Raw genomic sequence first — 19,903 nt, 5'->3', positions numbered from 1 at the left:
TCCATCTATGAAGCGATTGGAGCGTCGTTGGCGCCAGCATTCGCAGCCGTATGGGCACTCCAAGCTATTTCAGCTGGGCTTACACAGGTCGACACGGTCACACGTACATCTGCTCCGCAGGTGGCACCCTTGACCTCTCAAATGTCTGCATTCGCGTCTTACGCGATTAATGCTGTCCTAGACTCTACGAGCCGTACGGCGGTGGCGTCAGCCAACTCTGTGGTTTTACGCAGAGCCCTGTGGTTGAGAGAATGGAAGGCAGATTCTTCTTCCAAGAAGTGCTTAACCAGTTTGCCTTTTTCTCGTGACCGATTGTTTGGTGAGCGTTTGGATGAAATCATTAAACACTCCAAGGGTAAGGATTCATCCTTACCTCAGCCCAGACAAAACAAACCCCAACAGAGGAGGGGACAGTCTGGTTTTCGGTCCTTTCGAGGCTCAGGCAGGTCCCAATTCTACTCGTCCAAAAGGACTCAAAAGGATCAGAGGGGCTCAGATTCTTGGCGGACTCAATCACGCCCAAAAAAGCCAGCCGGAAGAACCGTTACCAAGACGGCTTCCTCATGACTCTCAGCCTCCTCTCTCCGCATCCTTGGTCGGTGGCAGGCTCTCCCGCTTTGGCGACATTTGGCTGTCACAGGTCAAAGACCGTTGGGTGAGAGACATTCTGTCTCACGGGTACAGGATAGAGTTCAGCTCTCGTCCTCCAACTCGCTTCTTCAGAACTTCCCCACCGCCTGACCGAGCCGATGCTCTGCTACAAGCGGTGTCCGCTCTAAAGGCGGAAGGAGTGGTGACTTCTGTTCCTCTTCAGGAACAAGGTCACGGTTTTTACTCCAATTTGTTTGTGGTGCCAAAGAAAGACGGGTCGTTCCGTCCCGTCCTGGATCTAAAGCTGCTCAACAAACACGTAAAAACCAGGAGGTTCCGGATGGAATCTCTCCGCTCCGTTATCGCCTCAATGTCTCAAGGAGATTTCCTAGCATCAATAGACATCAAGGATGCTTATCTCCACGTGCCAATTGCGCCAGAGCATCAGCGTTTTCTACGCTTCGTTATAGGAAGCGAACACCTACAGTTCGTAGCTCTACCTTTCGGGCTGGCGACAGCCCCTCGGGTCTTCACCAAGGTCATGGCAGCAGTAGTAGCAGTCCTGCACTCGCAAGGTCACTCCGTGATCCCGTATTTGGACGATCTACTTATCAAGGCACCCTCTCAAGAGGCATGCCAACACAGCCTGAACGTGGCACTGAAGACTCTCCAGAGTTTCGGGTGGATTATCAACTTTTCAAAGTCAAATCTAACCCCGACCCAATCACTAACATATCTTGGCATGGAGTTTCATACTCTCTCAGCGATAGTGAAACTTCCACTGGACAAACAGTGCTCGCTACAGATAGGGGTGCAATCTCTCCTTCAGGGCCAGTCGCACCCCTTGAGGCGCCTCATGCACTTCCTAGGGAAGATGGTAGCAGCAATGGAAGCAGTTCCTTTTGCGCAGTTTCATCTGCGTCCACTACAATGGGACATTCTCCGCCAATGGGACGGGAAGTCGACGTCCCTCGACAGGGAGGTCTCCCTCTCTCAGGCAGCCAAGGAATCTCTCCGGTGGTGGCTTCTTCCCACCTCATTGTCAAAAGGAAAGTCGTTCCTACCCCCATCCTGGGCGGTGGTCACGACAGATGCGAGTCTATCAGGGTGGGGAGCAGTGTTTCTCCACCACAGGGCTCAAGGTACGTGGACTCGGAAAGAGTCCACCCTTCAGATCAATGTTCTGGAGATCAGAGCAGTCTATCTTGCCCTACAAGCCTTCCAACAGTGGCTGGAAGGCAAGCAGATCCGAATTCAGTCGGACAACTCCACAGCGGTGGCATACATCAACCACCAAGGGGGAACACGCAGTCGGCAAGCCTTCCAGGAAGTCCGGCGGATTCTGACGTGGGTGGAAGACACGGCATCCACCATATCCGCAGTTCACATCCCAGGCGTAGAAAACTGGGAAGCAGACTTTCTCAGTCGCCAGGGCATGGACGCAGGGGAATGGTCTCTTCACCCGGACGTGTTTCAGGAGATCTGTCGCCGCTGGGGGATGCCGGACGTCGACCTGATGGCGTCACGGCACAACAACAAGGTCCCGGTTTTCATGGCACGGTCTCACGATCACCGAGCTCTGGCGGCAGACGCCTTAGTTCAAGATTGGTCGCAGTTCCGGCTACCGTATGTGTTCCCACCTCTGGCATTGTTGCCCAGAGTGCTCCGCAAAATCAGGTCCGACTGCCGCCGCGCCATTCTCGTCGCTCCAGACTGGCCAAGGAGGTCGTGGTACCCGGATCTGTGGCACCTCACGGTAGGCCATCCGTGGGCACTACCAGACCGTCCAGACTTGCTGTCTCAAGGGCCGTTTTTCCATCTGAATTCTGCGGCCCTGAACCTGACTGTGTGGCCATTGAGTCCTGGATCCTAGCGGCCTCAGGTTTATCTCATGACGTGGTTGCCACCATGAGACAGGCTAGGAAGCCATCCTCCGCCAAGATCTACCACAGGACGTGGAGGATATTCCTATCTTGGTGCTCTGCTCAGGGAGTTTCTCCCTGGCCTTTTGCATTGCCTACTTTTCTTTCCTTCCTGCAGTCTGGGTTGGAAAAAGGTTTGTCGCTTGGCTCCATTAAGGGTCAAGTCTCCGCGCTATCCGTATTTTTTCAGAAACGCCTGGCGCGACTTCCTCAGGTACGCACGTTCCTGCAAGGGGTTTGTCATATCGTCCCCCCTTACAAGCGGCCGTTGGAGCCCTGGGACCTGAACAAGGTTCTAATTGCTCTCCAAAAGCCGCCTTTCGAGCCTATGAAGGAGGTTTCCCTTTCTCGTCTTTCACAGAAAGTGGCCTTTCTAGTGGCGGTCACGTCTCTTCGGAGAGTGTCCGAGCTGGCGGCGTTATCATGCAGATCTCCATTCCTGGTGTTTCACCAGGACAAGGTAGTTCTGCGTCCAATTCCAGAATTTCTTCCCAAGGTGGTATCTTCCTTTCATCTCAATCAAGATATCACTTTACCGTCTTTGTGTCCGCATCCAGTTCACCAATTTGAAAAAGGTTTGCATTTATTGGATCTGGTGAGAGCACTCAGGATCTACATTTCCCGCACGGCGCCTCTGCGCCGCTCGGATGCACTCTTTGTCCTTGTCGCTGGTCAGCGTAAAGGGTCGCAAGCTTCCAAATCCACCCTTGCGCGTTGGATCAAGGAACCAATTCTTCACACCTACCGTTCTGCTGGGCTTCCGATTCCATCAGGACTGAAGGCCCATTCTACCAGAGCCGTGGGTGCGTCCTGGGCATTACGGCACCAGGCTACGGCTCAGCAGGTGTGCCAGGCGGCTACCTGGTCGAGTCTGCACACTTTTACCAAGCATTATCAGGTGCATACCTACGCTTCGGCGGATGCCGGCCTAGGTAGATAAGTCCTTCAGGCGGCGGTGGCTCACCTGTAGGAAAGGGCTGTTTGACGGCCCTATCACGAGGTATTCTTTTACCCACCCAGGGACTGCTTTTGGACGTCCCAATTGTCTGGGTCTCCCAATTAGGAGCGACAAAGAAGAAGGGAATTTTGTTTACTTACCGTAAATTCCTTTTCTTCTAGCTCCAATTGGGAGACCCAGCACCCGCCCTGTTTTCTTAGGAAGTTTGTTTTTTTCGGGTGCACATGTTGTTCATGTTGAACAGTTCAGTTCTCCGAGGTTGTTTCTCGGGTTGAATTTGTATTTAAAACAGTTATTGGCTTTCCTCCTTCTTGCTTTTGCACTAAAACTGAGGAGCCCGTGATCCCACGGGGGGGTGTATAGCCAGAAGGGGAGGGGCCTTACACTTTTAAGTGTAGTACTTTGTGTGGCCTCCGGAGGCAGTAGCTATACACCCAATTGTCTGGGTCTCCCAATTGGAGCTAGAAGAAAAGGAATTTACGGTAAGTAAACAAAATTCCCTTCTTTGACCACAAATAGTGTTGGTTCTTCCCTCCATACGTTATACATAAAAGCAAGCCCCTTAACTCCCAGGCAGTTTGTCATTTTTGCACTTTTGTGGGTTTTTTTTTTCTTTTTCTATTGACATAACCATTTGAGGGCTACTTTGTTTGCAAGGTGAGTTGTACTTTTGAATTAAAGTATACATTTTACCATACAGTGTACTAAAAACTGACAGCTGATGGGTGTGCTGATCTGTGGCCCATCATCCACCCTGTGGCACGATTGTGGGGTGTGACGGCTTGCTGTGGCAGCGTGGGTCTGTGGACACCCCTGTGCCTGCTATTACGGGACTCATTTGGAGACAAGCCTGTGGCTGGGATTCATAGGAGACTGAATTTTCCAATATACTGCTACTATTCAGTACAGATGATAGCAGATTCAAATCTCCTAAGGGAACTATGAGTGTAAAAAAATAATCGCTCCTATTTTATTCTCATTAAAGTAAGGAAATAAAAAATCAGCTCTGTAGAGCTGTGTGTGATGAGCAGAAGCCTTCAAAATGTCGTATCTACACCAAAATAATATCAAAATATCAGCTTACCACACAAATCACTCAACATTGATGTAACCATTTAAATGTTACATGTCTCGTTTGGTATCGCCATGATTGTATTGACCTTGGCAATCATATTGGAGAGCCATGTCGTTGCAACCACAGCTTTTTGGCCATAGCCTTTTATTATTCATATAGAAAAAAAAGCACAAAAAACGCATCGGATATGCTAGATTTAGGCTCTTTTATTGTCAGTGTGTGACGGATGGAGCCAACATGCAGTGCACATGGGCGACTTCACACAGAGAAGATTACCGCATTCAGGAGTCTGGGTCGTCCATTTGACAAGCGAGACGTTTTGTCTTAATGACAAGCAGCAATGCCGATGAGCGCACAGGGCTGAAGCACTTTGTGTTCCTGACTGGTCCCAGATGACTTTGTGACCCTCGCCTAACTTTAAGCACAAAGGTTAAGCTGAATGTTCATCTTCAGGTCAGTGTTCTACTTTGAAGAGCAGCTGTCTTGGCTCAGACGTCTTTTCCACAAGGAAATGTGTCTGCGCGTATCATTGGCTTGGTGGTAGAGAAATGATATCTCCAGACCACGGCTGACAGGGTTTACAGAAGAGTGGTGAAGGCACAACATTTACCGTATTTTTCGGACCATAAGACGCACTTTTTTTCCCCTCAAATGTTGGGGGAAAGTTGGGGGTGCGTCTTATGGTCTGACTGTAGGGCTGCGGCCAGGAATGAGGGTGCTGCGGGTCATCGGGGGCACGAGCAGGCAGCAGCAGCGCCTGCCGTGACCACGTGGGCCCGCTCATTACATATGCACGCCCATCCTCCCGCCCATTTCTCAGCGCAGAAGCCGGCGCTGACAGGTGGGCGGGAGGACGAGCGGGGACGCGCGCATAGTAAAGAGCTGGTCCGCATGATCACCCCTGGCAACTACAGCCTGGAGTGATCATGTGCGGCTGTATTCACTGCCCCCCGCGCGTCATCATCAGCGCGGGGGGCAGTGAATCAGTACACTCACCCGTCCCCGTGTGTGGAGCCGGCCCCCTGCAGCACGCGATGTCTTCCTGTCTGTGCCGGTCAGCTGATCGGCACTGACAGGAAGACATCGCGTGCTGCAGGGGAATGGCCACACACACACACACACACACACACACACACACACACACACACACACACACACACGTCAGTGGTGCAGAAAGGAATATGATCGGCTGCAGGGAGTGAGGAACAGGTGAGTAGAAACGTTTGTTTTTTTTTCTCTGTGCTATAGGATACAGGCCATATACCAGGATGGTATATGAGCACGATGGGGCATATAGCAGCATGGGAGTATATGAGCAGGATGAATGGGGGGGGGTATATGAACAGGATGGGAGTATATGAGCAGGATGGATGTGGGGTATATGAACAGGATGGGGGTATATGAGAACAATGGGGGCATATAGCAGGATGGGAGTATATGACCAGGATGGATGGGGGGTATATGAGCAGGATGGATGGGGGGTATATGAACAGGATGGGGGGTATATGAACAGGATGGGGGGTATATGAACAGGATGGGGGGTATATGAACAGGATGGGGGGTATATGAACAGGATGGGGGGTATATGAACGGGATGGGGGGTATATGAACGGGATGGGGGGTATATGAACGGGATGGGGGGTATATGAACGGGATGGGGGGTATATGAACGGGATGGGGGGTATATGAACGGGATGGGGGGTATATGAACAGGATGGGGGTATATGAGCAGGATGGATGGGGGTATATGAGCAGGATGGATGGGGGAATATGAGCAGGATGGATGGGGGGTATATCAATAGGATTGGGGTATATGAACAGGATGGGGGAATATGAGCAGGATGCTGGTATATGAGCAGGATGCTGGTATATGAGCAGGATGCTGGTATATGAGCAGGATGGGGTTATATGAGCAGGATGGGGGTTTATAGCAGGATCATATACAAGGCAGGAGAATCATTACCAGCATGGGGTACCTTTAGTAGAGAATTTGGGGACATTACCCCCATAACAGTGTCAGCAGCAGATCCTCGCCCCATAACAGTGTGTCATGACCACATTTTTTTGCTTAAAGTTTTATTTTCCTCCTCTAAAACCAGGGTGCGTCTTATAGTCCGGTGCGTCTTATAGTCCGAAAAATACGGTAACTTTTAGACAGTTAGCTGACATGATGACAAAAGATTTCGGAACCTTATAGAAAGTAACTACCGTATTTTCCGGTGTATAAGACTACTTTTTAACCCCTGAAAATCTTCTCAAAAGTCGGGGGTTGTCTTATACGTCGGGTGTCATCACTTTACACACAATAAAAGATATTCTCACCTGTCACCCGCGCTGCCTCTGGCTTCTTCTTGCAGTCCGCAGGCATACAGAAGACTCCTCCATGTTAGCATCCTTGCAGGGAGCGGCTGCTGCAGGATGTCGTCATGGCTTTTACTACAGTTGAATGCTTTATGGCGCCACAAAGCATTCAGCTGCAGTAAAGCACTGACCGTAGTGGCGGCCCTGTGTATTGGACGCGCTTTACTGCAGTTGAATGCTTTGGGGCCCCATAAAGCATTTAACTGTAGTAAAGCCATGATGACATCCTGCAACGGCCGTTTCGTTCACGCTATCATGGGGGTCTGTTTGTGGACTGCAAGAAGCAGCTGGAGGCACCGCGGGCACGGAGGAGAGGTGAGTATATTTTTATTGTGTGTAAACAACTGTACATAAGGGACAGAAGGGAATCAGCAGGAGGGCATTATTACAAAATGGAGACATTACTGCAGGGGCATTAAGGACAGGGCGCATTACTATACAATGGAGACATTACTGCATGGGACATTACAGCAGGGGATTTCACTAAATAATGGGGACATTACTTGGGTTGGCTTACACTCTAGTAAATACGATGTATATCCCAAAGTCTATATTTTAACTGGAAAAGTTGGGGGTCGTCTTATATGCCGAAAAATACGGTACTGTATGTGGGACTATTTATGGGAGATGGTAAATAATTTTCTTTCTGCAAACTGCTGAATGCGCCATATTCCTAAAAATACTTCCGTTACCTTTTCTTTAGGGAAAAGTCATAGAGCCATTAAAAGATTTTCACAAGGATGAAGTTCGCATATTAGGAAGAGAACTTGGGCTCCCTGAAGAACTTGTGAGCAGACATCCCTTCCCAGGTACCTGAGCAAAAGAATGAAAGAAGCCTTCAGTGATGGAGACACTGCCTCGGTGGCGTAATGCGTCAAATCAGTTATTCATTACGTTTACAGCGTTGCGTTTTCCTTTAGGTCCTGGCTTAGCAATTCGTGTTATATGTGCCGAAGAGCCTTATGTCTGCAAAGACTTTGCGGAAACGAACAACATATTAAAAATAGTTGCAGATTATTCAGCAAGTGTTAAAAAGGTACGGGTATTATTCTTTTTGTGTGATTAAGAAGCTCTTTGTATTCATATTCTAGTCCAGCAGTAAAACTTAAAAACACATTCATTGCCTATTATTAGGACAGACTATCAATGTGTAATTGGAGGAGATCCGGCCCATGGCCATGAGAACAAAGATGTCTACTCAGGCGTGGGGGCAGCGCTGCCTGATACAGGCGGAACGCTGATCCTCTAGGATTTGTGGATCACTCTGAAGTCTGATTCCCAATTATCTAAACACAGACGTCCTACCCAACTCTCCCAGAAACACGTTTTTATTCGCTTTTGTTCATATATATCTGTGTGTATACAAGGTTATAGATTATATATTTATCATGAACTGTATATAGTATGTGTATTAAAAAAAATTAGCTCCTGAACTGCCTGTAAATTGCCCCTCTGTGTGATATTGTAATGCAGTGCTGCTTATGTCTATCTTATTAACCCCTGCAGCCTCATACCCTCCTTCAAAGAGTCAAATCATGTACATCAGAAGAGGACCAGGAGAAGCTGATGCACATCACTAGTCTACATTCACTGAATGCCTTCTTGTTACCTATCAAAACTGTTGGAGTGCAGGTCAGAAGTTATGTTTTTTGCTCCTGCTTCAGTATTTCTGTTAGATGTAAAAGCTTTAACTATTTGTGCTCCATATTAAGTATACTAGGTGTGGGAGTTTGGTAATAATTGAAAAAATATAATAATATTTCATTATAAACTGTTGAAATATTCCGTTTAAAAAGTAACAATTTGATCTTGCATAATTTGGATGAAGCGGCGATGAGCTTGTTGCTTGTTCCAACATACTATTTTAGGAGAATAACCCAGACATGGACACTATGGCACCCTTTTGGCGCTCTTGGTAGTCCTCTTATGGGTGCAAAGCTTGTCCCTGTTTTATACCTAGCTTCATGGCTTTACACGTCAGTTTATGGCTATAAATATGGATTCTTGTGCACAGAGGAAATTCAAGCCCTTTAAGTTGAGACAAGTGATAAGTTAACATGTTATACCACCCAAAATGTCACTTACCGAAAAAAAAGTCCTTTTTTTTTTTTTTCCCCCCCTCTCCTGTAACCCTTAACCCCTTCAGCCCCCAGCCTGTTTTCACCTTAAAGACCCGGCCATTTTTTGCAATTTTGACCAGTGTCACTTTGACAGGTTATAACTCTGGAACACTTCAACGGATCCTGGCGATTCTGAGATTGTTTTTTCATGACATATTGTACTTCATGTCAGTGGTAAATTTAGGCCGAGATGTTTTGCGTTTATTTGTGAAAATTTCGGAAATTTAGCGAAAATTTTGAAAATTTTGCAATTTTCAAAATTTGAAATTTTATGCCCATAAATCTGAGAGATATGTCACACAAAAAAGTTACTAAATAACATTTCCCACATTTCTACTTTACACCAGCGCAATTTTTGAAAAAAAAAAAATTTCCGTTAGGAAGTTAGAAGGGTTCAAAGTTCATCACCAATTTCTCATTTTTCCAACAAAATTTACAAAAAAAAATTGTTTAGGTACCACATCACATTTGGAGTGATTTGAGAAACCTAGGCGACAGAAAATACCCAAAAGTGACCCAATTCTAAAATCTGCACCCCTCACTCTGCTCAAAACCACATCCAAGAAGTTTATTAACCCTTTAGGAGCTTCACAGCAACCAAAGCAATGTAGACGAAAAAATGAAAATTTTACTTTTTTAACACAAAAATGCTACTTTAGCCATAAAAATTTAGTATTTTCACAAGGGTATCAGGAAAAATGCATCATAAAATGTATCGTGCATTTTCTCCTGAGTACGCAGATACCCCATATGTGGTGGTAATCAAATGTTTGGGCACACAGCAGGACTCGGAAGGCAAGGAGCGCCATTTGAATTTTCTTCGGCGCTCTATTGGGAGACCCAGACGATTGGGTGTATAGCACTGCCTCCGGAGGCCACACAAAGCAATTACACTAAAAAGTGTAAGGCCCCTCCCCTTCTGGCTATACACCCCCAGTGGGATCACTGGCTCACCAGTTTTCTGCTTTGTGCGAAGCAGGTCAGACATCCACGCATAGCTCCACTGTTTGTAGTCAGCAGTAGCTGCTGGCTATATCGGATGGAAGAAAAGAGGGCCCATATGGGGCCCCCAGCATGCTCCCTTCTCACCCGCGGTGGTGCTTGTAAGGTTGAGGTACCTATTGCTGGTACAGAGGCTGGAGCCCACATGCTGTTTTCCTTCCACATCCCCTGGAGGGCTCTGTGGAAGTGGGATCTTGCCGGCCCCCAAGCCCTGGGGCCGGGCTCCATCCACAGACCCAGAGAACCTGCTGGATTTGGAGCGGGAGTGCCGTTCAGGGACAAGGCCCTGCAACTTTCAGGTACTCTGTGTCCCCGGCAGGCACGGACACTCTCAAGGCTTGCTGAGCGTTATAGTGCGCCGGGGACAGTAGCGCTGTGCGCTGGGGTTAGGTCACTGCAGCTTTGCTGAGTGACGTTACATGTTGGGAACTACTGCGCCGACCGCTACTGGAGCGGCGGCGCAGCTGCGACTTGTGGTGCGCCGGGGACTTTGCGCCGACCGCGCTTTTACGGCGGCGGCGCTTCTAACTTTAGCCCCCGGCTTCTGCGGCCTAGCGCCGCTTCGTTCCCGCCCCCACCCTGTCAATCAGGGTAGGGGAGAGACGCTGCTCAATAGGCAGCGCCGAGGGCTGGAGCCTTATTTACATGCTCCAGCCCTCTCACTAGGCACAGTGGGAAGCAGGCTTCCCGCTCTTCGTCTGTATACGCCCAGGGCCCGCCCCCCTCTCCACAAGGACGCCGGCAGCCATTACACATGCAGTCTGGCTGGGGAAAGGCAGCAGGCTCTGGGAGACCCAGACTAAAGGGATTTCGGCGACCACACACCCGCTCCTAAGCGGGCGGTAAGCTGCACTTTAGTGCTGGCCCCACTAGTGCCTCAGTGTTATATTAGTGTACTTTTTTCTTGGTACCATATATATATATATATAGTTGCACTGTAAGGTCGCTTCTTGGCTGGACACCCTGTACTGCTCTGAGGAGGCAGCAACATGTCATCCGCAAAACGCAAGGGTGCCAAGGCACAGGCTGTGTACACTGTTTGTACTGCATGTGGGGCTAATCTACCAGCAGGCTCCAACGACTCTCATTGTGTGCAATGTTCAGTCCCAGTGGCACTTCGTCAGCCAGAGCCTATGGTGGTAGTGGCCCAGGCAGAGACGCCTGTGAACCCTGCCCCGGTGACGGGGACAGACTTTGCAGTTTTTGCTGATAAAATGTCTGTGACTATGGCAAAAATCCTGGAGACCTTGCAGTCAAGGCCAGTTGCTCAGACCATGGACACTGCTGTGTCTATGCTCTCCGGTCCCCCTCAGTTGGAACTAATCCGTACTTCAGGGGGGTCTCAAGCATCACAGGCTGAAGTCTCTGACTCAGATGACAGTCCCAGGCAGCCTAAGCGAGCTCGCTGGGAAAGACCCTCCACGTCATCACACTGCTCAGGGTCTCAGCGACAAGAGTCTCTCTGTGATGAGACTGAGGACGGTGATCAGGATTCTAATCCTGAGGCCCCTCTCAATCTGGATGCCCCTGATGGTGACGCCATGGTTAATGACCTTATATCGGCAATTAATAGACTGTTGGATATTTCTCCCCCAGCCCCTTCTGCAGAGGAGGCAGCTGCACAGCAGGAGAAGTTCCATTTCCTATATCCCAAGCGTAAATTAAGTGCTTTTTTGGACCACTCTGACTTCAGAGAATCGATCCAGAAACACGACGCTCATCCAGACAAGCGTTTCTCTAAACGTTCTAAGGATACCCGTTATCCTTTTCCCTCTGAGGTGGCCAAACGCTGGACCCAGTGTCCAAAGGTGGATCCCCCGATTTCCAAGCTTGCGGCTAGATCCATAGTCGCAGTAGAGGATGGCGCTTCACTTAAAGATGCCAACGACAGACAGATGGACCTTTGGTTGAAATCTGTCTATGAATCTATCGGCGCGTCGTTTGCTCCAGCATTCGCGGCCGTGTGGGCACTCCAAGCTATTTCAGCTGGTTTAGCACAGGTGGATGCTTTCATACATCCAGCAGTGCCGCAAGTGGCGTCCCTAACTTCGCAAATGTCTGCGTTTGCGACCTATGCTATCAATGCTGTCCTAGAATCTACGAGCCGTACCGCTATGGCGTCCGCCAATTCTGTGGTTTTGCGCAGAGCCTTGTGGTTAAAGGACTGGAAAGCAGATGCTGGTTCCAAAAAATGCTTAACCAGCTTGCCATTATCTAGAGACAGACTGTTTGGTGAGCCATTGGCTGAAATCATAAAACAGTCCAAGGGTAAGGACTCTTCCTTACCACAGCCCAGAGCAAGTAAACCTCAACAGAAAAAGTGGCAGTCGAGGTTTCGGTCCTTTCGAGGCTCGGGCAAGGCCCAATTCTCCTCGTCCAAAAGGACTCAGAAAGAACAAGGGAGCTCAGATTCCTGGCGGGCTCACTCACGCCCCAGGAAAGCAAATGGAGGAACCGCTTCCAAAGCGGCTACCTCATGACTTTCGGCCTCCTCCCTCCGCATCCTCGGTCGGTGGCAGGCTCTCCCGCTTTTGCGACATTTGGCTGTCACAGGTCAAAGACCGGTGGGTAACAGACATTCTGTCTCGCGGGTACAGAATCGAGTTCAGTTCTCGGCCTCCACTTCGGTTCTTCAGAACCTCCCCACACCCCAACCGAGCAGATGCCCTGCTGCAGGCGGTGGACTCTCTAAGAGCAGAAGGAGTCGTGATCCCTGTCCCCCCTCAGGAACGGGGGCGAGGATTTTACTCCAATCTCTTTGTGGTTCCAAAAAAGGACGGCTCCTTCCGTCCTGTTCTGGACCTAAAACTGCTCAACAAGCATGTGAACGCCAGGCGGTTCCGGATGGAATCCCTCCGCTCAGTCATTGCCTCAATGTCTCAAGGAGATTTCCTAGCATCAATAGACATCAAAGATGCTTATCTCCACGTGCCGATTGCTACAGAGCACCAATGCTTTCTACGCTTCGTGATAGGAGACGACCATCTTCAGTTCGTAGCTCTGCCATTTGGTCTGGCGACAGCCCCTCGGGTGTTCACCAAGATCATGGCGGCAGTGGTAGCAGTCTTGCACTCTCACGGACACTCTGTGATCCCTTACTTGGACGATCTACTGGTCAAGGCACCCTCTCAAGAGGCATGCCAACTCAGCCTGAATGTTGCACTGGAGACTCTCCAGGCGTTCGGGTGGATCATCAACTTCCCAAAGTCAAATCTGTCACCGACCCAATCACTAACGTATCTTGGCATGGAGTTTCATACTCTCTCAGCGATAGTGAAGCTTCCGCTGGACAAGCAGCGGTCTCTACAGACTGGGGTGCAGGCTCTCCTTCAAAGTCAGCCGCACTCCTTAAGACGCCTCATGCACTTCCTCGGGAAGATGGTGGCGGCAATAGAGGCGGTTCCGTTTGCGCAGTTTCATCTGCGTCCACTTCAATGGGACATTCTCCGCCAATGGGACGGGAAGTCAACATCCCTGGACAGGAAAGTCTCCCTTTCCCAGACGGCCAAAGACTCTCTGCAGTGGTGGCTTCTTCCCACCTCATTATCACAGGGAAGATCCTTCCTACCACCGTCTTGGGCGGTGGTCACGACAGACGCGAGTCTGTCAGGGTGGGGAGCAGTCTTTCTCCACCACAGGGCTCAGGGTACGTGGTCTCAGCAGGAGTCCACCCTTCAGATCAATGTTCTGGAAATCAGAGCAGTGTATCTTGCCCTACTAGCCTTCCAGCAGTGGCTGGAAGGAAGGCAGATCCGAATTCAGTCGGACAACTCCACAGCGGTGGCATACATCAACCACCAAGGGGGGACTCGCAGTCGGCAAGCCTTCCAGGAAGTCCGGCGGATTCTGATGTGGGTGGAAGCCACAGCCTCCACCATATCCGCAGTTCACATCCCCGGCGTAGAAAACTGGGAAGCAGACTTCCTCAGTCGCCAGGGCATGGACGCAGGGGAATGGTCCCTTCACCCAGACGTGTTTCAGGAAATCTGTCGCCGCTGGGGGGTGCCGGACGTCGACCTAATGGCGTCACGGCACAACAACAAGGTCCCAACCTTCATGGCACGGTCTCGCGATCAAAGAGCGCTGGCGGCAGACGCCCTAGTGCAAGATTGGTCGCAGTTCCGGCTCCCTTATGTGTTTCCACCTCTGGCACTCTTGCCCAGAGTGCTACGCAAGATCAGATCCGATTGCAGCCGCGTCATACTTGTCGCCCCAGACTGGCCGAGGAGGGCGTGGTATCCGGATCTGTGGCAGCTCACGGTCGGCCAACCGTGGGCACTCCCAGACCGACCAGACTTACTGTCCCAAGGGCCGTTTTTCCATCGGAATTCTGCGGCCCTGAACCTGACTGTGTGGCCATTGAGTCCTGGATCCTAACGTCTTCAGGATTGTCCCAAGGGGTCGTTGCCACCATGAGACAGGCTAGGAAGCCCACGTCCGTTAAGATCTACCACAGAACGTGGAGGATATTTTTATCCTGGTGCTCTGCTCAGGGAGTGTCTCCCTGGCCATTTGCATTGCCTACCTTTCTTTCTTTCCTGCAATCTGGGTTAGAAAAAGGTTTGTCGCTCGGCTCCCTTAAAGGTCAGGTCTCGGCGCTATCCGTCTTTTTTCAGAGGCGTTTGGCACGCCTTCCTAAGGTGCGCACGTTCCTACAGGGGGTTTGCCATATCGTACCCCCGTACAAGCGGCCGTTAGATCCATGGGATCTGAACAGGGTACTAGTTGCCCTCCAGAAGCCGCCCTTCGAGCCTCTGAAGGAGGTTTCACTTTCTAGACTATCACAGAAAGTGGCTTTTCTGGTAGCGATCACATCTCTTCGGAGAGTGTCTGAGCTGGCAGCACTATCATCCAAGGCTCCCTTCCTGGTCTTCCACCAGGACAAGGTTGTGCTGCGCCCTATTCAGGAGTTTCTCCCGAAGGTGGTATCCTCTTTTCATCTTAATCAGGATATCTCTTTGCCTTCGTTTTGTCCTCATGCAGTTCATCGGTATGAGAATGATTTACATTTGTTAGATCTGGTGAGAGCACTCAGAATCTACATTTCCCGCACGGCGCCCTTGCGCCGTTCGGATGCACTCTTTGTCCTTGTCGCTGGTAAGCGCAAAGGGTCGCAGGCTTCTAAGGCCACCCTGGCTCGATGGATCAAAGAACCAATTCTTGAAGCCTACCGTTCTGCTGGGCTTCCGGTTCCATCAGGGCTGAAGGCCCATTCTACCAGAGCCGTGGGTGCATCCTGGGCATTACGACACCAGGCTACGGCTCAACAGGTGTGCCAGGCAGCTACCTGGTCGAGTCTGCACACTTTCACCAAACATTATCAGGTGCATACCTATGCTTCGGCGGACGCCAGCCTAGGTAGAAGAGTCCTGCAGGCGGCAGTTGCCTCCCCGTAGGGGAGGGCTGTCTTGCAGCTCTAACATAAGGTATTTCTTTACCCACCCAGGGACAGCTTTTGGACGTCCCAATCGTCTGGGTCTCCCAATAGAGCGCCGAAGAAGAAGGGAATTTTGTTACTTACCGTAAATTCCTTTTCTTCTAGCTCTTATTGGGAGACCCAGCACCCGCCCTGTTGTCCTTCGGGATTGTTGGTTTGTTTGCGGGTACACATGTTGTTCATGTTGAACGGTTTTCAGTTCTCCGATGTTACTCGGAGAGAATTTGTTTAAACCAGTTATTGGCTTTCCTCCTTCTTGCTTTTGCACTAAAACTGGTGAGCCAGTGATCCCACTGGGGGTGTATAGCCAGAAGGGGAGGGGCCTTACACTTTTTAGTGTAATTGCTTTGTGTGGCCTCCGGAGGCAGTGCTATACACCCAATCGTCTGGGTCTCCCAATAAGAGCTAGAAGAAAAGGAATTTACGGTAAGTAACAAAATTCCCTTCTTTGAGTGCAAAATTAGCTGCACTCATTAGCGGACGCCATGTCGGGTTTGAAGACCCCCTGAGGTGCCTAAACAATGGAGCTCCCCCACAAATGACCCCATTTTGGAAACTAGAGACCTCAAATATTTTTTCTAGATGTTTGATGTGCACTTTGAACCCCTGGGGGCTTCACAGAAGTTTCTAACGTTGAGCCGTGAAAAGAAAAAAAAAATTTTTTTACCACAAAACTGTTGCTTCAACCAGGTAGCTTTTTTTATCACAAGGGTATCAGGAAAAAATGCACCATAAAATTTATGGTGCATTTTCTCCTGAGTACGCAGATACCCCATATGTGGTGGAAATCAATTGTTTGGGCGTACGGCGGGGCTCAGAAGAGAAGGAGGGCCATTTCACAGTAAAATTGATTGGAATTATTAGCAGACGCCATGTTTCATTTGGAGACCCCCTGAGGTGCCTAAACAATGGAGCTCCCCCACATGTGATCCCATTTGGAAACTAGACCCCCCCCATACAAAAAAAATTAGTTTGGCGAATATAAAATACAGACATCAGTAAAAAAAAAAAAAAAAAAAAAAGAGCGCCTGCCACTAAGACCAGTGCCAAACGTGAGAGCAATGCACGAGTCTCGCATCGCATCATCCACTGCAGTCTGAAGCGAGCAACTGCGCTGGATAATGCGATGCGAGAGGGCGGGGCGGCAGATGAGAAAGGGCGCAGCGGATGGAAGATGGGAAAGGGCGCAGCGGATGGAGGAGCGGCAGAGGATGGGAAAGGGCGCAGCGGATGGATGATGGGAAATGGCGCAGCGGGTGGAGGAGCGGCAGAGGATGGGAAAGGGCGCAGCGGATGGATGATGGGAAATGGCGCAGCGGATGGATGGGAAATGGCGCAGCGGATGGAGGAGCGGCAGAGGATGGGGGGGGGAGGTGAGATGGGGATACCTACCTTACAGGATGGATCTAGGCAGCAGGATCACAGCAGACAGAAGAGGCAGCAGATGAAGGAGGCAACAGATCGAGGAGGGTGAGAGGGGGCAGTAGATGGAAAATGGGAGAGAGCAGGCAGCAGATCGGGAGGGGGGCAGTGTCTGATGCGAGAGAGAGATGGCACATGTAGGGGAAGGGAGGGGGGCTTGCAGCACATGTAGGGGGAGGGAGGGGGCTTGCAGCACATGTAGGGGGAGGGAGGGGGGGGCTTGCAGCACATGTAGGGGGAAGGAGGGGGGCTTGCAGCACATGTAGGGGGAGGGAGGGGGGCTTGCAGCACATGTAGGGGGAGGGAGGGGGGCTTGCAGCACATGTAGGGGGAGGGAGGGGGGGCTTGCAGCACATGTAGGGGGAAGGAGGGGGGCTTGCAGCACATGTAGGGGGAGGGAGGGGGGCTTGCAGCACATGTAGGGGGAGGGAGGGGGGCTTGCAGCACATGTAGGGGGAGGGAGGGGGCTTGCAGCACATGTAGGGGAAGGGAGGGGGGCGTGCAGCACATGTAGGGGGAGGGAGGGGGGCTTGCAGCACATGTAGGGGAAGGGAGGGGGGCTTGCAGCACATGTAGGGGAAGGGAGGGGGGCTTGCAGCACATGTAGGGGAAGGGAGGGGGGCTTGCAGCACATGTAGGGGGAGGGAGGGGGGCTTGCAGCACATGTTGGGGGAGGAGGGGGGCTTGCAGCACATGTAGGGGGAGGGTGGCTGGCTTGCAGCACATGTAGGGGGAGGGTGGCTTGCAGCACATGTGCTGCAAGCCAGCCACCCTCCCCCCACATGTGCTGCAAGCCAGCCACCCTCCCCCCACATGTGCTGCAAGCCAGCCACCCTCCCCCACATGTGCTGCAAGCCAGCCACCCTCCCCCCACGTGGCGGCGGAGACAGCGGTGCAGCGGGAGCATGGCGGCGGGGACGGCGATGGATCGGGAGCGGCGGCGGGGACAGCGGTGCAGCGGGAGCATGGCGGCGGAGACAGCGGTGCAGCGAGAGCATGGCGGCGGGGACGGCGGTGGATCGGGAGCGGCGGCGGGGACAGCGGTGCAGCGGGAGCATGGCGGCGGAGACAGCGGGAGCATGGCGGCGGGGACGGCGGTGGATCGGGAGCGGCGGCGGGGACAGCGGTGGAGCGGGAGCATGGCGGCGGAGACAGCGGTGCAGCGGGAGCATGGCGGCGGGGACGGCGGTGGATCGGGAGCGGCGGCGCAGCGTGAGCATGGCGGCGGGGACAGCGGTGAAGCGGCAGCAGCGGCGGGGGCGATCGGAGACAGCGGCGGTGAAGCGGGAGCGGCGGTGAAGCGGGAGCAGCGGCGGGGGACAGCGGTGAAGCGGGAGCAGCGGCGGGGCGATCGGGGACAGGGGCGAGCGGCGGGACGATCGGGGACAGGGGCGGGCGGCGGGGACAACAACTTACCGCTCTCCTCGGCTTCTAGGGACGATCACAGGCCGCAGATCCACATTGATTGGAGAGAGCGGTCACAAGACCGTCTCTCCAATCAGAGCTGGGGCGGGTGAAGCATCGATCACCCAGCTCCAGCCAATGGCCAGTGCTACAGCAGCACTGATCAGGGCTGGATTTCAATGTTCCAGCCATTTTCAATGGCTGGAACATTACAGTGGCTGTAATTGGCTGAGCGGCGTTCGTCAGCCAATCACAGCCTCTGTAGGTTCGGGGAGGAGGCACCACCCCTCCTGACGTCAGGCAGAGGTCCCCTCCTTCCGAATCCACCGTTTAAGTAATAAATTTCACTCCCCGGGGCTCCGGGACCGCGATTTCGCCAGGACGTACTGAGTACGTCATGGTCGTTAGCACCATGTCACCATGACGTACTCAGTACGTCCAAGTCGTTAAGGGGTTAAAGGGAACCTGTCACCAGGGTTTTTCCATATGACCTGCAGCCACCACCAGTGAGCCCTTATATAGAGCATTCCTGAATACCGTATATAGAGCCCAGGTTGCTCTGTGTAGTGTAAAAAAAAAAAAAACCACCTTTCTTATACTTTTCTTAGCGGGCGGTCCAGTCTGATGGGTGTGACTGCTCTCAGTCCTGTGCCTCCTTCATCTTGTGGGATCGCCGTCCTCCTTCCTAGCCATGTGTGGATGACGCGTCCTATGTTATCCACACAGAGGCCTCCATTGCGCTCCTGGGCATGCGCACTTTGAGCTGCCCAGCTGAGGGCAGATCAAACATTGCATGCACGCGCAGTCTTTCATCTTTTTCGCGTCTGTACACTACAGTACTTTGCACTCTGCTCAGCAGTGCAGATCAAAGTGTGCATGCGCAAGAGCGCAGTGCTGCACCTGTCTGGATGACTTAGGATATGTCATCCACACAAGGCTGAGGAGGAGGACAGTGACTGCGCAAGATGGAGGAGACGCCGGACTGAGAGCAGCGACTTCCATCGGACCGGACCGCCCTCTAGATGAGTATAAAAGGGGGTTTTTTTACGTTCATCAGAGTGGCCCGGGCTCGTATATACAGCATTCTAGAATACTGTATATAAAGGCTCACTGGTGGTGGCCGTAATTCATAAGGGAAAAATTTGGTGACAGATTCCCTTTTTAAGGGAACCTGACAAGTCCAATAATCCTATTGATTTACTACTAGACTTATAGTTAATAGCATTATAAAAGTTCCTGGCTGCAGTACTGAAAGTGACAGTAAGCGGTGAAAGTCATGGCTCCGGGCATGCCTGGATGACTGAAAGCCGGCAGTTCCTGGGAGAAAGAAAAATAATTTGCTCCCAGGTGCTGCACTTTCAGTACTGTGTCTGGGCACCATAATAATGCTATTAATCTGCAGATTGACCCCATGTCTGCAGGTTAATAGTATTATCGGACCTGACACATTCCTTTCTTTTTCGCTCCTAATTGGAGACCCAGACAATTGGGTGTATAGCTACTGCCTCCGGAGGCCGCACAAAGTACTACACTTAAAAGTGTAAGGCCCCTCCCCTTCTGGCTATACACCCCCCCGTGGAGCACGGGTCCCCCAGTTTTTGCTTGTGCGAA

The 19,903-nt window shown here is 51.5% G+C and overlaps 1 protein-coding gene across 1 annotated transcript in view; it reads left to right on the top strand.

Annotated features, from left to right (window-relative positions):
- Positions 1–19,903, top strand: part of GMPS (guanine monophosphate synthase) — a 102,717-nt gene that overhangs the window by 63,406 nt on the left and 19,408 nt on the right. The window contains exons 10-12 of the mRNA XM_075340712.1: positions 7,611–7,716; positions 7,828–7,943; positions 8,414–8,539. Of these exons, the coding sequence (XP_075196827.1) occupies positions 7,611–7,716; positions 7,828–7,943; positions 8,414–8,539 (348 nt within the window). The remainder of the gene's footprint in view (positions 1–7,610; positions 7,717–7,827; positions 7,944–8,413; positions 8,540–19,903) is intronic.

Source organism: Anomaloglossus baeobatrachus, chromosome 3 (genome assembly GCF_048569485.1).
Source record: "Anomaloglossus baeobatrachus isolate aAnoBae1 chromosome 3, aAnoBae1.hap1, whole genome shotgun sequence".
Classification (NCBI taxonomy): domain Eukaryota; kingdom Metazoa; phylum Chordata; class Amphibia; order Anura; family Aromobatidae; genus Anomaloglossus; species Anomaloglossus baeobatrachus.
This window is presented reverse-complemented; position numbering and strand designations above follow the sequence as displayed.